The sequence below is a fragment of the Ips typographus genome, linkage group LG3 (assembly GCF_016097725.1).
Source record: "Ips typographus isolate SLU linkage group LG3, UJ_Ityp_2.0, whole genome shotgun sequence".
Classification (NCBI taxonomy): Eukaryota; Metazoa; Arthropoda; class Insecta; order Coleoptera; family Curculionidae; genus Ips; species Ips typographus.
In genome coordinates this window covers 18,235,961-18,248,368 of record NC_138424.1, presented here as the reverse complement: position 1 = coordinate 18,248,368, position 12,408 = coordinate 18,235,961, and the positions used below count along the sequence as shown (strand labels likewise).

The window sequence follows — 12,408 nt, the reverse complement described above, 5'->3', positions numbered from 1 at the left end:
CTCGGGAGTTTTAGATCCGTCCGTATACCATATTATGGTATTTTTTCCCAATGTTTGAATGGATTCTCTGCTCCAATCTCTCTTGGTCTCAGTTCCGTTCGAAATGGTTTTTCGAAACTAAACTTCCTGATGATTTCGTCGGTTGAGAGATCGGCGAGGTGTGCACTGCCAGTGGGTAGTGAGTCCCTTGCGCTGTGTGCTCTCCTCCTTTTAAATCCGGCCTTATCCAACCTGAGATGTGCTCCCCAAGCAGTTTTTCTCACCATGATGTGGAGCGGTGTGAGGTCGAGAATTACCTCTAGTGCTGCCGTGGGGGTCGATCTCATTGCTCCCGTTATGCAAAAATATGAAAGTCTCTGCACCTTCTTTAATGTATTCCTTGTTGTGGCAAGTTCGGTTTTTCTGTGCCACACTACTGCGCCGAATGTGATCGTAGGTCTCACTATCATGGTGTACATCCATCGCAGTATTGATGGGTTACAACCCCACGTCTTTCCCGCAATGTTCCTGCACACAGCATGTGCAAGGTTTGTTGGCGTTTTTAGAAAGACAACTTTGCAGTAAATAGTCGGTGAATTGCAGACATGTTTTCAAACAGCTGCCAAACATTCTACCAAGGACACTGTTCAGTGTCCTCATTGTCGCGAAGACATAACTGACAAAGACAAGTTGGGTGACGAGTTTGAAAGCCCAAAGTTGCAGGCGGTTTTAAATTTACTCTTTTCTGGATATGGAGCCCGTTGATCTAGGTACTTTTATATTTTTAAATACGTTGGCTGTGAGAATGATCAGTTTTTTTTTGGTTATCCTCAACGCGGGATGTTTTTTTAGTTTTTTTAAATGTTAAGTTGCAGTAATGTGAAAGTTATTTAACACAGCCACTTAAGTTTGTTAAACTAGATGTAGCAATATGTTTTTCTTTGTTTTGCCATTTTTATACGTTTTAACTAGCTACTAGTATTTTTTTTAAAATAAACGAAAATTTTCATTTTTAGCTTAGTTTTACTTGGGAACGTATCAGCGTTTTTCAGTTGTCAGGTAAGTTGGTAATAGACACTTTAAGTGGCAGCAAAACCTTATACGTCGTTATTTCACCATCTGCACATACAAAAATAAGGGGTTTAACGTATTGCTGTGTAACGTAACTTTACGGGCTATAACGTGTACGTTTTACGCAACTCTCAGGCCAGGCGCACATTGAGACGCATGCGACGCAACACAGGCAGGGCAGATTTTTGTTTCATGTATTAAACAGTGTACGTACGCATATTAAGACGCAGCACAGCATAGGCCTGGAATGCCTCAATAAAAACGGGCCTATTGTTACGATTTTCCCGTGGGTTTACACAAAGTCAATTTAACTGACCAATTAATAAATTTATTTACACTTTAAAACACTCCGTACAATAATTAATTCAGCTATTAAAAACACTACTACAATTCCACTATTTAAACTTTACCGCGTTCCCAAATTCACTACTACACTACTACGCCGTCGTCGACACCGCTTCTTTTATATTCGCAAACCACGTTCTAGAATGACCGCAAAACGCTTTGCGATTTGCCTCGAATATCAAAGATGCTTCCAGGTGTCGCTTCCTAACTGTGGCCTACTTTAACACGCGCCCGGCCAGATATTGCGGCGCATCGGTTTCATCGAGTATCGAGCATAGTAGGCCCAAACCGTAACACTAATAACCTTTCTATGGCGTGAATTTCCGCTTGAAAAATGCTAGGGAACTGGCCCATGGGTTCGGAGTATTTGGTGGGAGGCCCGTAGACTCCTGCTCCAGTCTCCTCGGGAGTTTTAGATCCGTCCGGATACCATATTATGGTATTTTTTCCCAATGTTTGAATGGATTCTCTGCTCCAATCTCTCTTGGTGCTCAGTTCCGTTCGAAATTGTTTTTCGAAACTAAACTTCCTGATGATTTCGTCGGTTGGGAGATCGGCGAGGTGTGCACTGCCAGTGGGTAGTGAGTCCCTTGCGCTGTGTGCTCTCCTTTTAAATCCGACCTTATCCAACCTGAGATGTGCTCCCCAAGCAGTTTTTCTCACCATGATGTGGAGCGGTGTGAGGTCGAGAATTACCTCTAGTGCTGCCGTGGGGGTCGATCTCATTGCTCCCGTTATGCAAAGATATGCAAGTCTCTGCACCTTCTTTAATGTATTCCTTGTTGTGGCAAGTTCGGTTTTTCTGTGCCACACTACTGCGCCGAATGTGATCATAGGTCTCACTATCATGGTGTACATCCATCGCAGTATTGAGGGGTTACAACCCCACGTCTTTCCCGCAATGTTCCTGCACACCATCAGTGATGACCTTGCCTTGCTGGAAATCTTTTCTATGTGGCGGTTCGAGATAAGTTTTGAGTCTAGGATAAGTCCTAAATACTTAACCTCTTGCCGTCATTCTAAGTTTTTGTCGTTGAGGCGGATATTTCTCAAGTCTTGTTCTCCTGGTGAAAGGTACCACTGTGGTTTTGGATGAGTTGATTCTCAATCCCACTGATAAACACCATCTTCTGGTGGTCTCTAGCTCTCTTTCTATGAGATCACAGAGGGTTCCTTCGAATTTGCCTTTGTCCATAATGATTATGTCATCAGCATAGCCAAGACAAGTTACTCCGTTCGCGGTAAGAATTCCGAGAAGTTCGTCTGATACCAGAGGGGTGACAGGACCCCTCTTTGTGGACATCCTCACTTTTGTGGTTCGATTTCTGTTTTTCTGGGACCTGTTTCAGTTCCTCGATTTCTGTTTCAACTGTTCCTGCAGCCATCCACATGGATGTGGTTCTGTCTATTCCCTTATTTGTCAGAGCCCTTTTGATTGCCTCTTGAGATGTGTTGTCGAATGCTCCCTCTATGTCTAAGAAGGCGCATATAGCCATTTCTTTGTGCTCGAGTGATTCTTGGATGTTTTCGGTCAACACGAAAAGAGCGATTTATGTTGATCTTCCCGCTCTGTAAGCGTGCTTCCTTTCCAGTATCTCGGTTCTAATATAGTTATCTATCATCTTCTCCAGTGTTTTCAGGAGGAGAGAGACAGATTAGTCTGAATGACTTTGGAAGGGTGGGGTCCCTCTTCCCCACTTTAGGGATGAAGGTGTCCCGAGCTCTTCTCCAGTTGCTTGGTATGTAACCAAGCGCCAGACTAAATCTGGCTGCTTTGATAATGAACGGCAGTAGTTCCGTTTGCCCTTTTTGTAGAAGGGCCGGAAATATGCCGTCAATTACAGGGGACTTGAATGGTTGGAAGGAGTCGATTGCCAACTTTTGCTACTCTCCAGTCTTCTTGCTTGGCTCTGCCTAGTTCTACTAGTGATCTATGGGGTACTGCCTGGGAAGTGCGTTTCCAGTAAGATTAGAGCTCGTTGCTCTTCGTCCTCTGTGTAGCTCCCATCTGTTCTTCTGAGTGACATGGGACCCTTGGTGTATCCCTGCCAGTTTACGTTCCGCTTTGCCTTGCAGTTACGGTTGTTCACTAATGACTGTTTAAGTTTTAATGTCTTATTGTGTTTACCTACAATTACAAGTTGGCTCCTTCTTCTTTGCTTCGAGTTGTTGCTTTTGCCATTTCACTTTTCTGTCACTTTTCTGTGTGTTATTTTAATTTCATTGGTAGTTTGTGTGAAGTAGAAGTCCATAATCTCTCAGTGGAGGTACATGTGACATTTCTTCCTTCGTTTCGAGAATACGACCTGGAGGGCTTGAGGGTTATTGTGTATCGGCGTTATAGTCAGCAAAGGAGAAGATTTTAACACGCTTAGACGGATTTGTGGGTTTTTTTTGTCTCAATTTTGGGTTGGAGCCGTTGGAGGCCGATATATCTTGTTCTGTAGAACATACAGAGTGTTTTTAGTGATTGCAAAAAAGTTTGCTATATAATCCATCCATACTATTATTTATTTTTTACCAAAAAGGTTTGTTGAATTATTGAGAAGCTGTAGAATTTAACTTGAAACTTCTACCAAACTCACTAAACAACAAGCATCAAAACCAGTGAAATGTAACCTCAACAACATCCGGTGAAATCAAAAATTACACGGGCGCAACGTCAGAGACGAAATTCTAAATAGGGGCTGATTATCGTCGGAGCACCTGTCATATTTCATCCCGAGGGGGCGCGCAATTTTTGCCGCCCCGTCCGAGGGATTAAGCAGCGCTAATCCAGTAATCTTCGAGCTGGCTTTGTTTGCCGAGCTGAAAAAGAGCAGCGCGTTTGTTTGCCTCGAAAAAGTGCGGCTCGTTATTTATCCCTTGCCTCGATCTTTCCATTGCCGTAACCCGAGTTTTTTGTTTCGGGCTCCGGATTAAACCGATTTTTAGTCGACAACCTTTTGCTTATCCGTCCTGTGCAGATCCGATTCTGTTATGCAATCCGAGACTCTATCTTAACAATAGAAACTCTTGGAAAAGAGGAGGCAAATCATTTCAGACTACCAATGGATATTTAGCGTTTAATGACTTTTGACTGAAATACGCTTGAGAATTAACAGCCATAGGACATAGTCACTCTTTGTAGATAAGATATTGTATATTTTACCTCAATAAATCTTAATATAGAAACAAAAATGCTTATCCAAAGGGATACGTTAGACTGGTTCCGGAAAAAAAGGTAGTGGCACTCAAGAAGCGGTTGTAAGAAAATGGTTTAAACATCAATTTCCATAAGAAAGGAGGTAAGGAAAACTGTTCCAACTACTTAACCGTAGCTCTGAGTAACCATACTACTCTGTGATGCAGGAACGTCTTAAACCCTTTCTTCTTCCACAAATTGCTTCGGAACAATCGAAGTTCATTCCTGGAAGAAAAACACAAAACCAGCTCATCAATGTACGACGTACCAGTAATCTTCTACTTCCGTGACTACTCCAAAGCTTATGACACCGTTAAGAGGAATCTACTGTGGAAAATCTTACAGGAAATGGGTGTGCCAGAACATTATTTAATACTTCTGGTGAGAAACTTATACGTACAGGGTGGCCAACAGTTTTACATGCAGAAAATATTACAATCATTCAATCATACTTTGCAGAATTCGGGACTACATTTTGTGGCACGAGACGGAGTTTTCTGGCCGTCTCCGACCATCTCCTTTGCCAACGGATGTTGAACCTTTTATTTCTATTATTTTTTTCCATATTCCTGCATAGCACTAGCGGTGATTTGATTACATTTTGACTGTAACCTTGCCTCGTGCATGTGATTATTTTGCCATCTTCGAATATCTGCTTAAATTCAATAACAATACGAATTTCTATTCGTGACAATATTACTTAATGAAATTTTTGTTTCAAACACGTATTATTTTTAGTTTCCGGGATACAGTACCTCGCATTCTTAGTTGGCCACCCTGTAAGTAATACCGTTTATGTGAAAATGGATAAAGAATTGTCTAATAGTTTCCATACCGGAAAGAGAGTCAGACAGGAATGTATACTTTTCCATCTATAGGAGGTAGAAAAATTTCCAATTTGCGCTGCGCTGACGACACAACTCTACTGGCACAGTCAGAAGAAGATATGGCAATGTTGCTCCAGCTCATTGAAGATATAGAGGGGAGAACAGGAAAGTGGCTTAAAGTCAAAATTAAATATTAATTAAAGTAAATTCTATTGTAAGCACATGGCTTCTCGTAGCTTTCTAATTGTGTAAATAGTTGATCGGTCTTCTATTATTTCTTCTGTGAATGGAGTAATTCTTGACAGGATTATATTTAATAGCAGTTGGTACGCTACGTTAATAAGTAAGCCTCCTTTTTTGTGTATACGTTCCTCCATGGCTCTACAACCCGGAGTAGGTCTTGGCTGACTGTACTATTTGCCTTCATTGTTGTAGATCTTCCATCGATGCTGAGTCGTATTCTATCCCAATTGTCCTTAGGTCCGCTGTGATGTTGTCTCGCCACCTCATTCGGGGTCGCCATAACGGTCTTCGTCCTGCTGGTGCTCCTTCCCAAGCCAGTCTTTGCACATGACCTGCCCATTGCAGGTCCTTGCCTTCATCTGCTTTACTATATCTGGATCCTTGTATAATTCTGATATTTCTTGGTTGGTTCTTATTCGGTACTGTTGGGTTATTGGTTTTCGTGATGGTCCAAAAATCTTGCGCAGAACCTTTCTTTCAATAGTTTTTAAATTCCGTTCGTTGTCCTTCTTCCCTCTTCCCTTTTCGGTCGTATAATGGTTTTATAGATTGTGTTTTTTGTGATTTTAGCGACTGGATCACCTTGCTATTGGCGATCCCCACAATCAGGTCTGGACCAACAGGCACTTTCTGAGTGCTCAGAGACCACACAAGATGTATGTCGTTCTTTTGGGCCAGCTTTTCTTGTTTTGCACTCCAGAACCAATTTAGAGTGCACTACCTCAGCACTGATTGCCATGATGGCAGCTCTAGACTAGCGTGTGTACCCAATGCAAAGTGCTTCGCTGCAGCCCCCCTTAACTGGATCCATCCAGTTGGATCCATCACGGACGACCCCCGGGGCAGCTCCATTCTCCCACTCCTCCCTCTCAGTAATTACAACCTTAAGAAAGCTTGAAGGCTGTAGCCTTCTAGGCATATGGTTACTATTCATAAGAAGTATTGGGCAACGTTTAGTGGCCCAATCCCATATACAAGAGAGTCCATACGTGCAAACTTGTAATTGATCCATAGTGCGCAGCCTATATGCTGTCCCTATGGCTTCCATTTTTATGTGAAGATCCAAAGGCACGAAGTTGAGCAGCACTTCAAGTGCTCTCGTGGGGGCAGTTCTCATTCCTCCCGTTATCGCAGTGCTTGCGAGCCTTGGTAACCTATCTGTTTGTGGCCACCACACAAGGGTCCCATATGTTAGTCTAGGTCTGACTATGGCGCAGTAGAGCCAATGGGCCATCTTCGGTTGTAATCTCCAGGTGCCACCACAAGCCCTCCTACAAGTCCACAGTGCAAATGAAGCTTTCCTGATTTTACAGGTTATGTGCTCCCGCCATGACAATTTAGCGTCCAGGTAGATACCCAGGTACTTAATCGACTGACTATAGTTTAGTGTTACACCAGAGAGAATTATCTCTGGTCGTATTCCTTGGTCACGCTTTCTGCTGAAGAGCATAAGCTGTGCTTTTGCCGGGTTGACTCTTAACCCGACTAGGACGCACCAGTTACCGACCGAAGCCTGTCCCTAGTTCTGTTACAGAGAATAATTATGTCGTCTGCTTATGCCTGTGCATACAGGCCAGCATCATTCAGATTCCACAGTAGTTCGTCCACTACAAGGCTCCATAGCAGAGAGGACAGTACTCCTCCCTGAGGACAGCCCCTTGTGGCAACCACCATGGACCAATCTTCGTGCATTTCTGCCTGAATGCTGCGACTGGACAGTGTGACACTCTCTTAGAGAGAGCTCAACGTTGCGTTCAACGTCAGGTCAGTTTGCTGACTTAAGTGATTGTGGCTCCCAAATACTTAAAGGTTCCGACCCTCTCCAAATTGTATTCCACCATCGTGACATTTTGGCCCACTCTACTGGTCCTGTTCTACTGGTGATCATATACAGCTTGTGTTTCCACTCGCAAAAAGAGGTCCTTCTTTTTCCATCAATTGCCTTAAAAAGTAGAAATTTAGTCAACTGTTGATCTGTTTCTTCGGAAACCGCATTCGATACATTCTTCTGTAATTGGTTTTAGGCGCTCAAGGAATATATTGGCTAGAATTTGATATGTAGTACTAATAAGAGAGATTCTCCTGTAATTGCTGCACTGTGTCTCCTTTTTTGTAAACAGGAACGATTCAACTCTCCTTCCATTCATTTGGTATTGCTTCCCCTTCCCATATCAATAATATGAGCCTGTGCAAGTATGTTTGTAATGGCTCTCCCCCTATTTTTGATTCAGTATGGCTTTTATCCTCGTATGAAGGATCTTCTATGAGCGGTTCTGCCGAATAATCTATTAAAGGACTGCGTCCCATGTCGTTGTTACTGTTTAATAGTGTGTCAATATCTTTCGTCCCTTTCCTGATCATTGTTTCGCCCTTGTTTCAGTTCCTAAAATTTCTATAATTCATGATTTTTCTTTTTCCTTCTTATTGTTGCTTCGATTCTTCAGGTTCTATACCGTTCTTTGTTGGGTTCTATCTGGTCTAGTAGCATTATCTTTCTTGCTTTGGTTTCCTTCTACACTATTACTACTTTTTCCATGTTTGGAGCATTTGCTCTTGCCTGGTTATTACTCCTGCGTTGTCGTCCTTGATGATGTTGTTGGTTCTGGGTCTAAAGAATTTCTGGTGTTGTTCCTTCCTACGACTACTAATTCCTGTAACTCCCAATTTTTTTTGCCTTCTTAGTAGTTTATTAGCATTTTCCATTTTAGTTGTCCTGAATGTACTGTCATTGTCTTGATATAAAGGAATCTGCATCACTACCAGTCTTGCTAAATTATTTCTCTCTTTGAGTATACCCTCTCACATTCCATATGGTAAGAGTGATTTTTGTTTCTCGGCTTTACTCTCACATTTGTGTTTGTCAGAAATGTTTCTGATTTTCCTGAATTTACTAATAAAACGATATCGATCGATCTAAAACGAGTTAATTATACCTCCACTCAGAAGTGAAATGTTTGGGTTTGCATAATTGACGTATCAACATCTTTACGGGAAATATATTAAACGGACGAATATATTTGGATCTGCTCTAATTAATCAAATTAAACCTTTGATGACTCTTTTCAACTTACTTACTGACTAGACTAGACTAGAGTTTTTTTCTAAATAATAATACACATTTTTCCACCTGAGAAAATAACTAGAAAATATGCATTTAAAAATAATAGTCAGAACAACTCAAATATAATTGACAGAATAATAATATATGTAGAAGCATTGGGTTTATAGTTACACCATTTCGCTTTTACTGCATATATGTAACAGGATAATTATTTAAAATTATATACTCGAAGGCTTTTCATATCCTCTGCATTTGACAGTCTTTTCAGACACAAACCACTTGAAATATGCAAAACTGTAGTTTTTGTTAATTTACTTCACTAATTAACGAGTGATTGTGTTACAAATTGCTACCATATATCTAAGTGAAAAATCTCAAACAAATTACTATGACAGTATAATAACAGGTGTTCGGATTCTTACGAAATTTCAATCATACTTGAAATTATACAGTTGGAAGTCTTAAAGGTTTCATTTATTTGTCTTTTACACTTTTGTTAGTTATTAGGAACAACATGCAGGCAGTGTTAACCTTGATGGTTTTAACTGTTTGTCTTGGAGAACTTCAACCTCCACACTTCAGTCAAAGTTTAAATATTCCAGACGTGCCAGCAAGTTTACCAGTCAGCATCACTGTACTCGTTGAAAGTGGCCAGGACAGCACAGATTTGCTTGATTTAATCAAAGTTAGCAGCGTGGTTCGAATATCCCAGATCACAATTCCTAAGTTACAACAAAATTTAAGTGAAGCAGTCAAAAATGAGGTGGAAATTGTTACAAGTGAAGCAGAACACGTGAAGCAAACATTGCCAACACTAATTCGAGTGTTTATAGCTCATCATCCAAGGTTGTACCTAGAGTCTTCAGTAAATGATGTTTTGATATCCACAACTCCATTTGCCTCACATATTTTCTACTTTACTTCTCCGGAAGTAACTTTTTCGGAAGTGGCTACAGTTATGAAGTTATTGTGGCAACGCTATCAGTTTCTTAACATCATAGCAAGACTACCGTGTTCTTCAACTCAGATGCTGGTTTATAAACCGTTTGAACGAGATTCTACTGGAAGTCCTGGTGTTGCTCATCTACTACCATCAAGCGCCAATTTATTATTGGATGTAATGGGGAATTTAAACGGATATCCTTTGAGAATATCCATTTTTGAAAGATATCCCACTGTATTAAAGGAATTACCGTTAAGCATGCAAGGACTAAGCATCTACAGGAATTCCATGTTTTATGGAGTTGATGGATTCATCCTTTCGGAACTGTCAAATGCCTTGAATTTTCAAATTCAACTTGATGCTGATTCTGAGGATTTACGTTACGGTGTAGTAGCTGAGTCAGGAAATATTACTGGAACTCTAGCTCAAGTAGTCAATAGAAAAATTGATTTGCAAGTCAATTCCAGATACGTAATAAACTATGATATACTTGTGGATTACAGCACTACAGTTACTTTCGAATACTTAAACATTCTGGTTATTAAACGTGGAGTGATTCCCAAGTGGTTGGAGATTTACAGGATTTTTTACACCAAAACGAATATTGTGGCCATGGCTGTTTGGGTAATATGCTGTTGTTTCAATATCTTAATTCATAACAATTCTATTGCAAATGGTGTTACTGAAATGTATTGTATTGCCATAGGACACCCTCAAAAAGCTATAGTCAACTCGAATAAAATTGGTGTAGGCAGAACAATTTTTTTAGCAAATTGCTTAATTTTTTTCATGGTACTTTTGCCTTTATTTACTGCTGAATTAACTGACGTTTTCACTTCAGCCCATTGGTGGCCTCAAATTAATTCTCTGGAAGAGTTTGACAAAAGCGGAATGAAGATAAAATCCACCTTTAACCCATTCAGAAACGACACTTTTGATATAACCCAAAGACTGTCGCTTAAAGTGGATGATACCTCAATCAACATCAGTTCCATAGACTTTATGATTCAGGATAAAAATTATGCAGCTATAGAAAGATTAAAAGATGCTCAAATAAAAATTGCTTCCAAGTATACAGACCAGAAAGGAGAACCTTTGCTTCATATTGTTCCAGATTACGCAAGCAAGTACTTTCTGGCCTACATTGCTCCAGTTGGATCGCCTTTCCTACCAGTCATTAATAATCATCTTATGAAGCTCCATCAATTTGGCTTGAATAGAAAATGGTACAATGACTTTGCCCAAGGATTGATTGCGGATGCTCGGATGCAGCATAAAAGACAATATTCTGAAGTAGACAACACGAGGGGATATAAGCAGTTTCGGCTTGTAGACGTACAGTGTTTGTTTTACGCTTTGTTGCCAGGTTATGTTCTGTCCATGGTTGTGTTTGTTGTGGAATGTAGATCGAAAAGGATGAAATAAAAGTTTAAAGACAAAATATATTGCCAGTTTTTATTTTAACGATGTGTGGTTTAAACTGTTGAGGAAAACTCAACTTAGCCTGGTCTCTTGGTCTTTCGCCAATAGGCTCAGTATTTGCGGACATATCCAAGATCACAATTCCAAAATTGGTAACAAAATTTCAGTAAAGCACTAAAATTGAGGTCAAAATTATTACAAATGAAGCTATTGTCAACACTAATTCGAGTGTTTATAGCTTGAAACTCGATTTTCCAAGCTGAAAGCAGTTTTAAAACTAAAAATAGTCCAGAGTTCTAACAAAATGAAAAGTAAAGTAAAAAAACTTGCAAAGTTAGTTTCATGACTAAAATATTAAAATTTGTCTTCAAATTATGAAAACTTCAAGAGACTTGGTCCAGAGACACTTTTTGGTGTCCAAGTCAACAGTAGTTATTCATGTCTACAAGTCAATTTTCAATACTAGTCTTTTAATGTACCTGAAAACTATGACGACTGACACACAGACCGTTTTTAAGCCTCTTAAGTCAATTATCACAGTTTTTAAGGCTAAAGTATTTCATTTTGTTCTGAAACTATGAAAACTGGCTAGGAAGACATTTTTTAAGCTTCTTAAGTCAATTTTTATCGTTTTCAAAACAATTTTCAAGGCTAAAGTATTTAATTTTGTTTCATTTTGTTCTGAAACTATAAAACCTTGCTACAAAGATATTTTTAAGCTTCTTAAGTCAATTTTCACAGTTTCCAGGGGTAAAGTATTTCATTTTGTTCTGAAACTATGAAAACTGACTAAAAAGACATTTTTTAAGCTTCTTAAGTCAATTTTCACCGTTTTTGAGTGAATTTTCAAAGCTAGAGTATTTCATTTTGTTGGAAAACTATGAAAACTGGCTACCAAGACATTTTTTAAGCTTCTTAGGTCAATTTTCAAGGCTAAAGTATTCCATTTTGTTTGGAAACTATGAAAACTGGCTACCAAGACATTTTTTAAGCTTCTTAAGTCAATTTTCAAGGCTAAAGTATTCCATTTTGTTCTGAAACTATGAAAACTGGCTAAAAAGACATTTTTTAAGCTTCTTAAGTCAATTTTCAAGGCTAAAGTATTCCATTTTGTTCTGAAACTATGAAAACTGGCTACCAAGACATTTTTTAAGCTTCTTAAGTCAATTTTCAAGGCTAAAGTATTCCATTTTGTTCTGAAACTATGAAAACTGGCTAAAAAGACATTTTTTAAGCTTCTTAAGTCAATTTTCGTAGTTTCTAAGTCAATTTTCAAGGCTAAAGTATTCCATTTTGTTGGGAAACTATGAAAACTGGCTACCGACATTTTTTA

The 12,408-nt window shown here is 39.6% G+C and overlaps 1 protein-coding gene across 1 annotated transcript; it reads left to right on the top strand.

The window, feature by feature from the left end:
* The first annotated feature begins 9,148 nt into the window (after positions 1 to 9,148).
* Positions 9,149 to 11,086, top strand: LOC145726624 (uncharacterized). The gene has a single exon (XM_081975798.1). The coding sequence runs from the start codon at positions 9,225 to 9,227 to the stop codon at positions 11,076 to 11,078; it is 1,854 nt and encodes a 617-aa protein (XP_081831924.1). The 5' UTR covers positions 9,149 to 9,224; the 3' UTR covers positions 11,079 to 11,086.
* Positions 11,087 to 12,408: the final 1,322 nt, after the last annotated feature.